This window comes from Nannobrachium achirus, assembly GCF_963921795.1.
Source record: "Nannobrachium achirus genome assembly, chromosome: 4".
In the NCBI taxonomy this organism is placed as follows: domain Eukaryota; kingdom Metazoa; phylum Chordata; class Actinopteri; order Myctophiformes; family Myctophidae; genus Nannobrachium; species Nannobrachium achirus.
In genome coordinates this window covers 52729216-52746715 of record NC_137813.1, presented here as the reverse complement: position 1 = coordinate 52746715, position 17500 = coordinate 52729216, and the positions used below count along the sequence as shown (strand labels likewise).

Here is a 17500-nt window from a genome sequence, read left to right as displayed (position 1 = left end):
TAGTGGGAACGCCGCCGTCGCCCCTGCAATGTTGTGGCCCTCAGCTTGGTACCCTAGACATAATTCGGCCCTTGGGGAAAACTAATTGGGGAACCCTGAACTACATTATATAAATTGGTTTAACTTGACTCCAATTATGTATGTATTATGATGTACTACTCAAATGTTTTATGTTTATAATGTAACAGTGAAATAGTCAACCTCGAGTTCTTATTTATAACATAATCTAATGTGTTTTATCAGTGACCTATGGAGTGTTGCATGTCAGATAAGATACAGTATACATGTATAGGCTAATTTAAAAGATGGTATGGCATTGACGCAGATTCTTTTATGTAACTAATAAACTATAATATCTTTATTGTAGGCCAGAGTACAGTACAGCTGTCTCGTTGTGAAAGGGCCTCATTGTAAAGTAGTCTGGCATGTCTAAATTGTCAAATTTATGCAGTTTTAACATCATTCTTATGTGTTATGTGTTTCAAGTTTCAATTCAATTGTACAATGTGTGGCCCTTCACTTACTTTAACGTAGTCAGTAAGGCCCTCTGAAAATAAATGCTGCCCACCCTTGACTTAAACCCAATATATCCGTTGACCCTGTTTTTTTTCCCCTTTTCTCCCTCTATACCAACTGTCTTCGGTGAACACTCACTCATGTGACGGATTGTACAATTTACTCTTTATAATCTAATAGAGGCTCTTAATCCAGAGCGATTTAGAGTAAGCAGGGAAAACGTGAGGTAATACATCAAATGCATAGAAATAGTAATCTAGGATCATAGGTAAACCAAGAACATCAGTCTAAATAGAACAATCAAAAAAATGTACAAATTATAGGATGCCAGGTGTACAAATTAATCTGGCATCTGCCTTTTCATAAGCCTGCAAGGTCATCAAGGCTACGCCAAGTGCTATGGGCTAAGCTGCAGGTGTCTGAAGAGGCGAGTCTTCAGATTGCGGCGGAATATTGGGAGTGAGTATGCAGTTCTAACTGCAATGGGGAACTCGTTCCACACTTTAGGAGCCATAAGTAGTGGGGGTAACTATCGTTCATTTCAGTGAACCGGATCATTCAGGGACGTTCAGTATTAGAGATAGAGATAAAACATGGAGGGGAGGGGAGGGGAGTCACAGCACTTCATTCAGAGAATGAACCATAATCCCTTTCGCTTTTCGTTCCTAGTCAGTCGGTTTCTGTGAGAGAGCCCGCCCTCGAGGTTCCAGCTTGCACAATGCGGAAAGAGGAACGGAGAACAGACTCTCTTCAGCCAATACCCAAAATCGCATTTGCAACTGATCAGACCTTTTTGGGAAGTGACCTAGTTCGTTTCATTCACCAAAAAGAACTGGTTCATTTGAGCCGTTCGTTCATGACAGACATTAGCCATAAGAGAGAAGAGTCTGGGACATGTAGAGTGTTGTCCTGGATGTTTTAGGGAAGGTTTTGGTCGTATTGTAAGCTTGTGGATCATAGTTTGTTGTGGAAAGTTTTCCTTTTTTCCAATGAATGTTCGCCTATTGCGACATGCCCAAAATAGGGAGGGACACAGGGAAAGCAGAGAGGATGACAGAGAGAGAAAGAGGGAGATCCAAAACAAGACTTTGTGAGTCATAATCTTTAAAGAAACAACTTCCACAAACAACCAAAAACAACCTATTCCAACAACAACAAGTCTCCTTTCAGGAGTCTCTCCGCAGGCCAGCTTCGGCAACCTGCTGGCCAATCGCTCCCCGCTTGCTCATTGGTCTAACCGTACGCCAGCCACGGCATGCTGCTCTGTGATAGGACAGGCCTGAGGCCTCGGGCGCTGCGATTGGCCCAGAGTGCGTGGTGTGTCTGTTTTGAATGTGAAGACAGAAGTAAAGCGGCCCCGTGCGAGGAATGTTGGCTCTAGTGCAACAACACAGTGCTCCCAGCAGGTACACACACACACACACCCACACCCACACCCACACACACACACACACACACACACACACACACACACACACACACACACACACAATGATGCACATAATTATAAACTTGCATCTTGTATAAACGGGACAAAGAATAGGAGTGAATGTGCGTGCGAGTGCGGGAGCGTGCGTGCGTGTTTATGTCAAAAGCCAAAGCAGCAGGTGTTCTAAACAAAAGACAGCACAGCTTTGTGGTGAGCAGCCAGGATCAGGGGTGTCACACCAAATTCTGGGCCCTGGGAACAAGGATCACTCACATTTTGTGCTTTAACCATTGAAAAATAGCAGATATACAAGCTCACAGCGCGGCACCGAGTGCCGCGCTGTGAGCTTGTAGATCTGCTATTTTTGAAAAATCGTGAAAAAAAGTCTTTGAATATTTCAAGTCCTTCTAAGGTTTTTTTCAAAAATGATATCTATTTGGCCACGGACCCCCATCTCAAAACATTTAGTTCTAGGGACCCCCCCAGAAGCAACATTTTAGTTACAGATGTTCGCTTAGAAAATACATACCGGTATATTCCAAAAATGTGCACACATTTTCACGACTTTTCAAAAGCTAAAGTATAACATACTAGGGCCCCTCCACCTTGGGCTCAAGTAACTTAATCCCACATTTTGTGCTTTAACTATTGAAAAATAGCAGATATACAAGCTCACAGCGCGGCACCGAGTGCCGCGCTGCGAGCTTGTAGATCTGCTATTTTTGAAAAACATTTTCACGACTTTTCAAAAGCTAAAGTATAACAAGGGCCCCTCCACCTTGGGCTCAGTCCCCCCCCCCCCCCCCCCCCCCCCCCCCCCCCTTGTGACGCCCCTGGCCAGGATGCTGGCTCTGACCACCGCTAGCACCATGCAACTGGAGAATGCCCGTCTTCTAGTTGAAGCCCACCCATTCACACCGAACCCCTGTTCATAATGGAACCAAAGTATAGTGCAGGACATTGGGGCGCCTGCCTGGTGGCTCGGACAGAACACTTCCTCTGAGTTGCAACAAAAGGGCACGTAGTGCTATTCCGAGGTGTTTCCCAGGTTAGCCCAGTCCCAGTACTCGGAGGCTATAACCTGCCGACCCTGGTGAATGCTAACCTGGTGAATGCTAACCCTAAGCCTAAACCGGGACCTCGAAACAACAGGACCTCGGAATATCGAGATTTTTCAAAAACAAAAAGTTTGAATCTAACTTATCCTTTGAATTGAATTGTCTTGCATGGCTCCACACACTCTCTCTGCCCTAGGTTTTCTATCTCTCTACACTCAAGCATAAAATGCCAAATACAATAATTGTAAAATCGTGAAAAAGGTTAGTTTTAAGAACATAATATGCCTTTCACCACATGAACCCTAGCATCCTGGCGGGCAATGGACAAACATTCAGCAAAAATGTGTAAAGTGAACGTTGCATGAAAATGATTAAAAAAGAAAGAAGAGACCTTCAAGCTTGCAATGCCCCACAGCAAACTTGTAAATCTGCTACTCTTGCCATTTGATGTACAACAAAGTTTAAGGTGGTTAAACTCTATTCTAGACTCTCAAGTCGACCTCTAAACACTTCGCTCAGCTATAGAAACTGAGGACAATCTACCATATTGTGTTTAAAAACAAATGCACTGCAGAAGAAAATCCAAATTGCATTTTAAAGCAGTAGCCGTAGCTTTGTTAGCCTCTGTCCTCACAGCTGTTCTAACAACATTACATTTAGAAGACGTATTGTAGGCAGGGATCTACCGTCATGTAGATTGGATTTCCACTGACACTCTATGGGCCAGGAGTGTTGTTAAAGGGAAGCACTGCAAAGCAGGATGCCTGCAACACTCCAGGTTAAACAAAAGTCTCACAGTGCACGCCTCAAGAATATCATAAAACTAAGAAAAACTGCCAGCACACGACAAATGTCATTTTCACAATGATTTGCCTCTCCAGTCCAGGGACAGAGCAATGGATGTGTTTTATCAGTTTAACGAGATTATATTGATGTTATTAATGTTAGCCTATATATACTCGAAGAATATGGTGCATGCGTTGAATATTTGATCTGACGATATCTTCAAAGTGAAACATGGCTGCTTTTCATTTCCTGCAGGCATCAGACTTCCACAACATCGGCAATCATAACATCTCTGTTTTCAGCTTATCACTGCAGCTGATTACTGCAACTTCAGCAACTTCCGCATGCGCACGCACACGCGCGCGCGCGCACACACACACGCACGCACGCACGCACGCACGCACGCACGCACGCACGCACGCACACGCACACACGCACGCACGCACGCACGCACGCACGCACGCACGCACGCACGCACGCACGCATGCAAGCACGCACGCACACATGCGTGAACATGAGGTTTTGGCCCACAGGAAGCGCAGGTGAACAGGAAAGGGCTTGCTGGCACGTCAGCGAGTGTGAGAGTGTTTGTGGTTGACAGGGAAACCCCAGAGGCTCCGCTGCGCTGCAGCTTGTCTCCTATACTATACAGTACTGTCTCACTACCCTGGACATCATTTCAGTCAGTACAGACACTGAAGCTTGTATGTTATACTTGGTTGAGTCATGTGTGTCATGTGGCAAAAAACAGCCGATCTTCAAGGTCACAATGCGTCACAGCGCGACGCGTTGTTACCTTGTAGATCGGCTATTTTCGGTGCACAAACACTAGCCCACACAAGTACAAATCAGTCATCATCTCCACACACCAGGCCAAAGGTTTGTAATATATTTTCATCTTTAACCCGATAACACTGTGAGCACAATCAAACCACCGTGGTTTGAACCTGTAATAGCTCTGAGTCACATCCACCGCTCTCCATCTCCTCTTTCCTGTTTCCTTCCACCTTTGCTGACTGAAGAAAAGCAGCCTTAATAAAGTGCCTTAATAATCAACTCAAAACAGACTAAATATACCCTCTACTACCTAGGCAAAAAATAGTTGCAGGTTATCATTGTACACTTGATCATTGCCATGAAATAGTCATTTGTGTTTGTAGCTTTCGTTGCACACTGGATCATCAAGATCGAGAGTGCTGACTCTGTTTTTTCGATTTGAGTATGTTCTTCTGCTCAGCATCTGGGATATTATCTTTTTCGTGAGTATACTTTGTTAGCTTTTTGTGCAGGTTTGTAGCTGTTGTTGTTGAGAACTATGGGAGCTAAGCCTCAGGCACCAGAGAAATCTCCCAGCGAGCATTTTGACAGCAGTTTCCTCATAGGTTTTTCTCCATGCAATTTCTTCTTTCTGCCATATCATACTCATGCAACACCCAAGCCCGTAAAGCATAGTGAATTAATTCAATTAAAAAACAGTTCAAACATTCTCTCAGTCAACAAAGTCACAGCAGTACGCCTTAGAGTGTTTCATCCTTCCTCATCCTGTGGTATTACAACCTGTTATTATCAATGTTTTGATGTGTAATGTAATCCTTTCCTCTCATTAACTAAATCCTCATTCAATAAGCACGTGGAGTGATCTACTCACTCTTCCACCAACAAAAAGAATACCACCCTCATCGTGAAGTGTGTGTGTGTGTGTGTGTGTGTGTGTGTTTGTGTGTGTGTGTGTGTGTGTGTGTGTGTGTGTGTGTGTGTGTGTGTGTGTGTGTGTGTGTGTGTGTGCATGCATTCGGCGAGTGTGTGTTACATACACACAAATCTGTTAACATGTTAAGCAAATGAACCACATGAATCCTATAGCATCCCTATTCTGGGCATGGTCCTAATTGGCGAATATTCTGGCGAAAGATTGCGGGTCTACGCGGTCACAATGCTACGAAGAAACGTAACCGTGTTTTTACATCGTCACTGTCGGGGAAGAAACCTTGTATCTCCAAGTTTCAAATTTGTTTTCAAATTTGTTGCTTCATTATACAAGACTGTCACTCAAAACCAGTGAAAATAGCAGATCTATAAGCACACAACCGCGAGGCATTGTGTGCTTGTAGATCGGCTATTTTCACTAGTTTAAATCATTTTTAAAATTATAAATACAAAACAAAACGTTTTGGAGATACAAGGTTTCCACCTGACAACCCCTGGTAACAAAAGATAATAGGTACAAATTCTCATTTGGATGCAGGAGGATGTAGCTGATTATTCTCATGGTTGTTGTTACACTTACACTTATACTTACTGTTATCTGGATCTTGTGACCATGTCTATGTCCATGTTCTTGTTTGTGCATGTTCTCTGTGTTTTTTTAGAGCTTTTTTATCATTTGCTGTAACATGAATTGCCCAGTTTGGGACATAATAAACTTGACTTGACTTGAACAACGATATGGGTGCTTAAATGTGCCGTCTGCCGCGTGTGACTCTGATTACTCACCCACCACCATGATGTTGAACTCAAAGCCCGCCTTCATGGTCTTGCGCCGCATCTGGTCCAGGACGGCCTCGATGCCCACGTAGCCAAACAGTTCACTGCCCCGCAACACGCCCACCTCCGGGCCGGGTGGCGCGGGCGCGGGCGCAGGCCGGCACGACGCCGGGACCACCGGCGGCGGCGGTGCCACCGCCTCTTTCTCCACCACCTCCACCTCTATGTTCGTCATCCCTCCGTTCTTCTCCACCTCCACTTTCACTCCCGAAGAAGAGTTCTCCTCTTTCTCTCGTTGGCCGGGCGTCGGGTCGTCGGCGACCGCGGGGGTCGACGCGTCGACGCTCTTCGGGGGCGTCGACTGTCCGTTGATCTCTGGCTCGTTCCCTCCTCCTCCTCCTCCTCCCTCTTCTCCTTCTGCCCTAGCGGCTCTCTCCGGCTCCGCCTCTCGCTCCTCCATGGCAGCGGTGGGCGTGTCGGTCTCCAACGCTTTCGCTGTTTCTGCGAAAAAGACACAAGACGAGACACTAGTGTGAGTACGGAGAGTCTCCTCGAAACAGTGCAGTGATAACAATGGAAAACAACTGAAAGAATCGAACATCCACACACACGCATCTAGCAAGCAGGGAAGCCTCGGCTGAGCCCATAAGCCAAATGACTCCCTTGGTCATGAGAGGATTACTTTGATTTGATTTCCTGGAGACCAGAGTTCGAATCCAGGTGGTTACACACACACAGGGGCGTCAATTGGGTATGGCAGGAGTATGCAGCTGCCATACCCTGGGTCCAGGGGGGGAAATAAAAGTTACTTTTAAATATAAATCCATGAATGTCTCTTTGTCTATCTGTGCTGGTTATTATGTTGTTAAATTGCAGTAAAAGTAAAAACAACAAATGCAAAATTTAACAAAAATGGTCACTTTAACAAGGTATTATAATTATATTCTCCACACTTTTATTCTCCCCATCTTGACAAAATGGTATATTCCCAGGTTCCGGAGGTCAGCTGCACAGGTGCAAAGCATTATTGTTAATTGTGGCACGTTTACTAACATGCCAGGTTTAGCTGCACTTGAACAGCCGTTCCAGGCTGCCATATCCAGCCCAAGAAGCCGTAGATATGGGGAAAAAATAAAAAGTACTTCTTAAAAAAAATGTATTAGCCTGTTGCTAAGGTATGGCAACATGACTGCGTGCAAGACACCAGTCAGTCATGTTGCCATACCTTAGATTTTTCTGAACTGACGCCACTGCACACACACAAACTCCCCAAACAAAAGACTAAAGGGTGGTTTATTTATGACATCATGTACACACAGGCACATGTATGCATTTATATAGTGTGCAAAAGCCGCATAATAGGAGTGAAAGGTTTGGCCGCCAAACATGCCATATAGTTTACTTTATTGTTTCATAATGTATTGCTTCAGTATGTTGTGTTGTCATGGTTCCCAGAGTTCAGAGAAAACTCCCTGTCTGTCTGCGATGCATATGCATATAGAATGACAACATCTCTCCCCATAAACATGACGTAGTCACGCATGAAATGTCAAGCACGCTTGTATTCACACACAATGCAAAATGCAATAATAACCATTATAGCGTCGTTGTCGGGCAAAAACCTTGTATGACCAAAACCATGTGTCATTTTAAAAATGATTTTAACTAGTGAAAACAGGCGATCTACAAGCTCACAACGCCTCGCGCCGTGAGGCGTTGTGTGCTTGTAGATCTGCGGTTTTCACTAGTTTTGTGCGACGGCCTTGTACGATGAGGCAGGGCTTTGCTTCGCAAAAGAACGTAGACATTTGAAACTTGGAGATACGAGGTTTCCGCCCGACAACGACGACATGCTGAACCTTTGAGAAGAGAAACCATTTGGTCTTCTTGTGCAGGGAGTAACAATGGCACAAGATGAAACTCAATGAAAAACAGAACACCCAATTACTGAAGACAGACACGCATGCACACACGTGCGTGCGTGCAGCCTCTCTCACTCACTCACTCACTCACTCACTTGCACGCACACACACATCCGTACAGTACACACAAAGGTCAGGCTGCATGTTTGATCGTTGACTCTTAAGATCAATCCTGTTTCTCTCTACCTCGTCCCCTCTCTCTCTCTCTCTCTCTCTCTCTTTCTCTCTCTCTCTCTCACACACACACACACACACACACACACACACACACACACACACACACACACACACACACCATCTGTCCCTTTGATCCGTGCACCTTAATATATTAACTATCAGAGTGTGTTGTGAGGTGCTGTGGTATGTGGTGTTCTCAGGCAGAAGAAACACACTTAGCTTTGAAGTCTGACTGAAGTCCAAAGCCACAGCAATCTCTCTCTCTCTCTCTCTCTCTCTCTCTCTCTCTCTCTCTCTCTCTCTCTCTCTCTCTCTCTCTCTCTCTCTCTCTCTCTGACGTGACTTCATTACTTTTAATTACCGGACATTACAGTGAAGACAGACAGGAAGGTATAGAGGAGATGACATGTGACACAGTCCAAGTGTCAGATTTGATCACAGGACATTGGACAGACAAATTAAACATGCACACCGATATTAACTTCATTCTCAGGATAGTCAAGCACTCACATGCAAGCACACACGACCACGACCACCATATTCCGTTGACAATTACCCAGATAAACTGTGGTCCCACTTACTGTAAGCATTCTCTGGCATCACCGGGCTCTGGAACATAACTAGCCAATTGAGTGCCTGTCCACTTATGGGATCTATACTGCTCTCTAGCCAATTACAATGCTCCTGTCCCTCCAGCTTATGGGATGTGCCGGTACTAGCCAACTGCACTCAAGCAAATACAGTGCAGCGTAACAAGTATACATGATGTTAGATTAACACCGAGATATACATTCATCAAAATGACAACATAGCCCAAAACGGCCAAATCATGAGAGGCGTAATGTCTGCGCACATAAAACACAGTCCAAGCTGTCTTAAGTCAGTCTTTTAATAGGCAGCCAGAGTTTAGAAAGGTTTAGACTGCCACATTCACAGACACCAACGCATATATCAACTAATATAGCCTAAAATACAGCAAAGTCTTACAGTTACCTCCGGTGCCAAACGTATTTCTGCTAATAACTTCCGACCCCATCGAGACTTGAATTTATGGAGAAGAAATAAAGTCAATCGTTTTATGACTGACGGTGGTTCCCTATGCAGACACAAAGGAAGCCACTGCGCCCCATCAAATTATTGGCTTAGTAAAGCGACAAAGACTAAAAATGATCCTTTGGGTTGCGTAATCGATAGAAAAAAGGGCATACTGTATGTTTGCTACTTGTGTGGCTGACAGTGTGAATATCATCAATACTGTGCACAGAGTACACCTGCTTTCTCATTGTCATTAGCAAGCTTGACACACCAGCTAGGACACCACTCTGTCTGACTGTCTGTGTAAGAGGATCGGTCGGCTCTGGAAATCACCCTGATAATGCTGCTGTATGCCTCTGTGTGGGAGCTGTATTCTGCACACACATACACACACACACACACACACACACACACACACACACACACACACACACACACACACACACACACACACACACACACACACACACACATGAATGAATGAAGTGCCACCCTGTTTCGCCGAGACAGTCAGAGTGACAGGATTGGGTGGGGGTGAAAAAGCACTCGTTTGCAATGGATTTGTCCGTAGTTGTGAAACTGTGTGTGTGTGTGTGTGTGTGTGTGTGTGTGTGTGTGTGTGTGTGTGTGTGTGTGTGTGTGTGTGTGTGTGTGTGTGTGTGTGTGTGTGTGTGTGTGTGCGTGTGTGTGCGTGCTTGCGTATGTCTATGTGAGTGGCACATTTGCCATGTCTCAACTAGTTCCTCTGTTACTGTAACTGTCTGACACTGTCATCCGGCTCAGCCTGTCTTTCACCACACAAATACGCACATGCATGCATGCACACATGCACGGTCACACACAGACACACACACACACACACACACACACACACACACACACACACACACACACACACACACACACACACACACACACACACACACACACACACACACACACACACACACACACACACACTGGCAAAAGTCAGAGGCCATCGCTATAATTTGATCAGCCTATAAATACAGCAGCACTAGTCTGGGACTAATCCTGATGAATCAATTGGTGCTGTCAGGACGGAGAGAGAGAGAGAGAGAGAGAGAGAGAGAGAGAGAGAGAGAGAGAGAGAGAGAGAGTCAGTCAGGAAATGAGGACTGATAGATTCAAGTAGGAAGAGACAGGGATAGAGACAGAAAGAGAACCAAAATGTAAAAGAAAAATCACACTTGTGTGAACTGAGCGGTGGAGGCTGCGCGTGTGTGTGTGTGCGTGCATGTGTGCGTGCGTGCGTGCGTGCGTGTGTGCGTGCGTGTGTGTGAGTGTGCCTTGCCTGGCCTGGCCTGGCCTGAACAACAGCGCCCCTCCCTTAACATGTGTGGTCAGAAAAGGTACTGCAGGCTACATACAGACAGACAGACACGCACACACACATACAGTACATACCCACACACATGGCCACGTATAGGAGACGGTGTCACCACCGCTCAAAAGTTAGAACACACACACAGTCAAGCTGCGACACACACAGCACTATGTGCAGAGCGGAGCAGTGTGTGTGTGTGTGTGTGTGCGTGTGTGTGTGTGTGTGTGTGCGTGTGCGTGTGCGTGTGCGTGTGCGTGTGGTGGAGATGCATGAGAAAGACAAACACAGCATCCCAGGAGGAGGACGAGACCCCGGGCCGCCGAGAGAAAGAGACAGACTCTACGTTTGTTCAGGGAAGACAAACGAAACGCCCCAGAGACACAGAGAGAGGGGAGAGAGGGGGGGAGAGAGAGAGAGAGAGAGAGAGAAGGAGAGGGGAGAGAGAGAGAGAGAGAGAGAGAAGGAGAGGGGAGACAGAGAGATTCACCTTGCAATGTAAACATTAAAGAGGGGAATGTTTTGTCATTCTGACACATCGTATTATGGAGATATATGTAGCAGAGTAGCCTTGTCTGGGGGATGGTTTTGAGAGGGAGGTGGGGTTCCCCTCTGACTGAGTGCTATGTTTGGTTTCCCACTCAGCAGACCTCCGAATCTAGGTGGTTACACAAACTGTGGTCGCTGAGGGTCCCGGGTTCAATCTCCACACAACAACCCGTTCTTTCACCAACAGCCATGTTGTGATGTGTCGTTTATGATTAGGGATGCAAAGAAAATGTTTTTATATTCTAGTGCCCTGCCAAAGATTTTTTTCGACTATCCGAATTTGAATTTGGAGACTGACACGAATATTCTAAAAATGGTGGCATCCCTTCCCACCTCACTCAGGTATCCACTAAATAAATCATATGGCAATGTTAGAATTGAACTAATCATCGTTTCGATTTAAGAACACTGCAAAGAACTAACATGAATATGAAAGCTGCAAAGCCATTTGTGTTGAGTACGCGTCCACGTTTTTCCCAATGATCCTACGAGCAACGGTGGGGTCACGGGAGGCTGCAAGGGAAAGGAGCACTTGTTTTCGGTGATGACAACAGAGGCGCGTCATCTCAGGCGGTGTCTCATGAGCCACGTGAGACACCGCCGAGCGAGTGGTAGCGAGCGAGTCGCCGTGTCGAGCGTTGCCGTGGTCGCATGAGCCGACTCAGCACCTTTACCGAGTTATGTGCCGTTATGGACAGAATAGTAAATCTTCCCCCTGACTTTCGGCACCTCCGCGTGGTCTAATGAACACAGCGAAGCGCTCCCTACCTCCTTGCCCACCACTGGCCCCCACCGTTGCGCTCAGAGTCCCTGGGAAACGCCAGGTTGCGTTGGGTACGGTGAACCCAGTACACCGTATGGGTTTCACTTATTGCTGTTTGTCTAACCACCCTATACTTCATTGACCAGAGACCTATACTACTGAGCGCCCCCTCCCTTTACCCTAGCCTAGTCTACACCAGATCTCTCTTGAACTTCATGAGGTTACTGATGACTATTGTAATGTGAAGGTGGAGAGAGAGACGAGAGAGAGGGAAAGCTTGATGAGATTTCATCAGTGGTGGAAAAAGTACTCAGATGTTTTACTTAAAGTTATACTATGTAACTTTTTTTATAAAACAAATCTTAAAATTGTCCTAACTGTTAAATTGCTAAAGTTTTAGAACCCCCACTCTGTTATTTTCAGCTTCTGAAGCCTTCTCTTTATATGTTTTCTATGAGTTGTGAGGGGGGGAGAATTTCCCGGCAAAATGATGTCATCTCCCACATGATACACTACCGGCCAATCACAGCGCCGATCATACACCACCGGCCAATCACAGCGAATCTTGCTGTCTCTTCAGAAAATAGCTTCCCTTAGCAACTGTGTTTACATTGGTGAAGGAATCTTGCATGCTACTCCCTCAATCCTGGTCTAAAAATGATGGGAGACGGCTCTATGGATTCGTATCGGCGAGGCGGAGCCGGTCGCGGGGGTCGCGGTGGTCCGCGGCGAAAAACGGCCGAAAAAAGCAATATCGCTACTGACCACTAGTTGAGCAGCTTCCACAGTACAGCTTTAAGTAAAAGTGTCAATACTGCAATGTAAAAGAACTCCGTAAAAGTCTGGAATTCAAAATGCACTTGAGTAAAAGTACAAAAGTATTGGCATCCAAATATACTTAAAGTATCAAAAGTAAAAGTACAAAATGTTTGAAAATAGCCAATCTACAAGCTCACAACACGTCGCATCAAACAGCCTAGGTATAAAATAGGGCTAAAGTGGATTAATATATGTTTTATAATATAATCATTTATACCTGCAAAGTAACTAGTAAGTAAAGTTTTCAAATAATTGTAGTGGAGTAAAAGTACAATATTTGCCTCTGAGATGTAGTGGAGTAAAAGTACAAGTACTGAAAACTAGAAATACTCAAGTAAAGTACAAAATACCTCAAAACTGTACTTAAGTACAGTACTTAAGTAAATGTACTTAGTTACTTTACACCACTGGATTTCATTAAATGAACGTTAGCTCATGTTCATTAACATCCTAACACTAAATTAAAAAATGTTTCAACACCCTGAAATATGTATGAAGTCATCATGAGTTTCATAAGCTATAATGGAACAGTGAAGCGGTCATCATTGAGACATAAGCCCTGACAGGCTAATGGTGGTCTTGTATTGTTTATGTGTCAATCATGACCACCTCGTTCATTAAAGGACAACTTTGTTTTTTACAACAAGGGTTCATATTTTAGATTGTAATTAGAGAAAAGAAAAAGTGAGTGTTAAAATGTTTTCATTTGCTTCGTTCTATTGTTTTATCGCGTTTACTGTGCTAAAATGTGGGGCATGCATATGCATGGGGGCATGATTACAAGTAGCTAAATATGTTTTTTTAAGACATAATAAGCCAGCAGTTTCTTTTTTGTTATTTACAGTAACACTTCTAGCCCCCATAAGTCACATCCAACCATGAAAGGTTGGGTTGTATCTTGGGAATGGGCTTATTCTGTGTAAAATGACATATTTAGCCACTTGTACGCATGTCCCCAACCACTGAAATAAGAATCTCTAAAACAATAGAAAGAAGTAAATGAAATAATTTTAACTAACTTTATCTAAAATATGAACCCTTGTTGTAAAAAACGAAAGTTGTCCTTTAACACTCTTATTACATGCCTACTTTATAAACAAATCGACAATTTGGCACAACAATGACAACGAGAATGATTTAATTGATTTAGAAAGGATGTCATTGCTTATCGTCGTTGTCGGGTGAAAACCTTGTATGTCCAAGACCGTTCGTTTTGCATTTATCATTTAAACATGATTCAAACTAGTGAAAACAGCCGATCTACAAGCACACAACGCCCGTTGTGTGCTTGTAGATCGGCTGTTTTCACTACTTTTGTGCGACGGCCTTGTATGATGAAGCAGGGCTTTACTTTGCGAAGGAAAGTACAAATTTTAAACTTGGAGATACAAAGTTTCCACCCGACAACGACGTTATGCTAGAGAAAATGGTCTGTTAGATTCTACAGTTGCTACAGGTGCTGTGGCTGAGCTGTTTGTATTCGGTTTGTTACTGTTGATCACAGCAGTCTGCAATCCAGAAATAACAGACCACAGGATGCTCTGACTAACCAATCAGTATCCAACCCAGCCGTGTAAAACATTTCTAGAATGTTGTATTGTATAGATAGAGATGTCCTAAACACTTAGAATGATTCATACACTGGCAACTTTAACCAGGCACTTAATTGTACGATGGTGTCGTGTGAAAATCTACAAGATCACATTAGGAATGGGACGATAAGCGATATTATCGTTTATCGTGATAAAAAACACTAATGATAATCGTATCATGGAGATTTAATTTATCGTGATATCGTCCTCATGCACTGGGATCAATTCACCTTTTATTTGCCGAGCTGCATATCCAGTACCACTAAAACCCTCTATTGGTAAAAGGTACTTATAATATAGATACTTGATACAGTCTTTTTTTCACTCTCTATCAAATGCAAATCATGTTCCGCCCCAGGATAATGAATTTTGATTATCGCGATAGTATTGTAAATCGCAATTTCTTTTGTCACAATAATCGTGATATGAAATGTTCATATCGTCCCATCTCTAGATCAAATCAGACATTTTTGTGAAAATTTGGAATGGCCAAAATATATAGGGACACCCGTTTGAAAGTGGTTAACTCATTTCTCAAGAGATCAACAGCCAGGAAGGCAGAACAGTTGTAAATTAGCCTTGCCCAGTGTTCTTTAGAGGTGCTAATGTTGTCATTTGACTGGAGAGGCAGGGGGTAGGGAGGTGCAAGCCATCATTATGGAGCACGTGGAAGGTGTGAATGGTGATCCTTTGTAAACAACAGGTCCCCTTTTAAATGTTTTTCTTTCTCCAAATGGTTCTATTATGCAAATCATTATGCAACAGCCAGCTCTAATCCACTAGGGTCATTTTCATTAAACATTTAGGTACCATTATCCACATCCAGAGGGACTCGACAAATGCATCAACAGACTATGCTTTAGTTTCTTGAATGTGGGATATTATACATTTGTAATATGCACAGTGCCATGTTTCTGTGAACAAAGAAGATCACATCAGTGCCATAAAAATATGAATGGGCTAACCTATGCTTTCTTTCTTTCTATTTTACAAAATACAGCCTCAAGAATCAAGAAGGTTTTTTGTCACTAACTTATCGTCTCTGTTAGGTGGAAACCTCCAACCTCCATGTCCAAAACTGTTCTTTTCAGGATTCAAATTCAAAAACTGCAAAAGTAGGAGATCTAAAAGCTCAAAATGTGTCGCTTCGCTCTGCGTTTCAAGCTTGTAGATCTGCTGTTTTTGATGCTTTTGTGTGACGCTGTAGCACGATCAAGTACCGGTATATGGAAAAACGAGAATATGGAGATGAGAGGTTTCTGCAAGACAGCAACAAGTAAAGGCAGCGAAATGAACACAGAAGTGCTCTCCCGATCAGCTACTGATCGAGACTAGTGATGGATCGTTCATGATCGATTCATTCAAAATAACGAATTAATTGCCGCAAACTAACACTTCATAACACTCTTGCGACAGTGATTTCCATGAGACAATAGTGCTACTGAGCAGTGAATGTGAATGAATCATTTTGAATGGATCATTGCCGTGAGCATGAACGAAATCATTCATTGAAATGAACGTTTTTGTTGTTTTTCCCACCACTGACCGAGACCTACAGCAGAGGGCTGAGGTCACAGATGTTGGCTTGAGTGAGATGAAGAACAATTCAAACTACAGAGAGAACAAGGGGAGAGTGATTCAACGTCTGATGCTACCAGCCAACACAGCAACCCACGACATGCTCAAGCAATGTCCAGCTGACTCATACAATGCTTGATTAAAAACTTAAAAAGAAACCTTTTGTCATGTGGTGGCATCATCACAGATGTCAAAGTGAACATGTCAGACTATGTCATCACAGTCAGCTGGGCGTATATCGACCTGAACTTACGGTGAATCAATGAATCATGCTGTGCAAGGTAGACCGCACCTCAAACAGGTGCTTTCTAGAACAGGAGTGGGCAACCAGTGTACTGTTGCCATGTCTGCTTGTTGTAAGCGATTGTTGGCTTGTTTTTCTGTCAGGTTGCTTGTAAATGTTGGTAGTTCTAGTTGCGCGTTGTGTTTTTCTTTTGGGCTTGTTTCTAAAGTGTTGTTTCCAAAAGTTCCTTATTTGGGCTTGTTTCTCTCTAAAGTGCAGTTGCTTATTTGGGGCTTGCTTCCTAAATGTTGTTTAAACCATCCATCTTTAGCCGCTTATCCGGAATCGGGTCGCGGGGCTAACAGTTAAAAGGGATTTTTTTAACTGGATTTTACAGTGTGCAGTACAGCTGCCATATGATTGTCAGTCAGTCTGTTAACTTCTATTTACCATTTTAGTTCCACTCGACTTCACAGCCAATCCACAAGTGTATAGAGAACAAAAACGTGACTCGGGTTGCAGACAGAACAACACAAAACGAGGCAAGAGCAGAACAATAGATGATGCAAACAATACAGCAACACTGCACACAATACAACAACAATCCAATCATGCCACTCACTACTACTCGTTTGGTGAAAATAACTGATTTACAAGCACACAATAAGTAAAAACGCATTGTGTTGAGCTTCAACGTCCTAGACAGACACATATTGGAACGATACGTTAGAGAGCAGGGGGTCCGGGGACCCCCAGAGGACAGCTAATCTTCAACATTATTACATGTTCACATAAATACAACTAAAGAACCATACAAGAATGGCTATTTTGATCAGTATTTCACAGTTATACTGTATCTAATACGTATTACATCTATTATGGTAAAGGGCCCTTAGATAAAATAAAATAAACACATCAAACCCAAAGACTATATGATAGTCTTTATGAATGATATGATTTACTGCAGTTAGAACATAACAGAATGCTCCAAACTAGTTGTAGGTCCACTACACATAACAACAAGTGGACTACAATATATCTTTTGGACGCAGCTTGGTTGTGTTACAGCAAGATAACGTTCAGGGATATGTTTTTGAACAGCAAACTCTTTACAAGTTTTATGAGTCGCTGAGATTGTGCTTTGATAACCTCCAGCAAGCAGCACATGGGCAGAAACCACATGCACGCTAGCACACCGCATGCCATGCCGTGCAACACCAGTTGCAC

At 43.8% G+C, this 17500-nt stretch overlaps 2 protein-coding genes across 2 annotated transcripts in view; both read right to left on the bottom strand.

Annotated features, from left to right (window-relative positions):
- Positions 1-6556, bottom strand: part of LOC308283252 (neuronal-specific septin-3-like) — a 28865-nt gene extending 22309 nt beyond the window's left edge. The window contains exon 1 of the mRNA XM_080723641.1: positions 6283-6556. Coding sequence (XP_080579767.1) covers positions 6283-6508 — 226 coding nt within the window. The 5' untranslated portion in view covers positions 6509-6556. The remainder of the gene's footprint in view (positions 1-6282) is intronic.
- LOC308282992 (uncharacterized protein) overlaps positions 6535-17500 on the bottom strand; it is a gene marked incomplete at its 3' end in the record, with an annotated part of 119048 nt that continues 108082 nt past the window's right edge. Inside the window, exons 5-6 of the mRNA XM_080723379.1 lie at positions 6596-6774; positions 6535-6564 (exon numbers count right to left, since the gene is read on the bottom strand). Coding sequence (XP_080579505.1) covers positions 6535-6564; positions 6596-6774 — 209 coding nt within the window. The remainder of the gene's footprint in view (positions 6565-6595; positions 6775-17500) is intronic.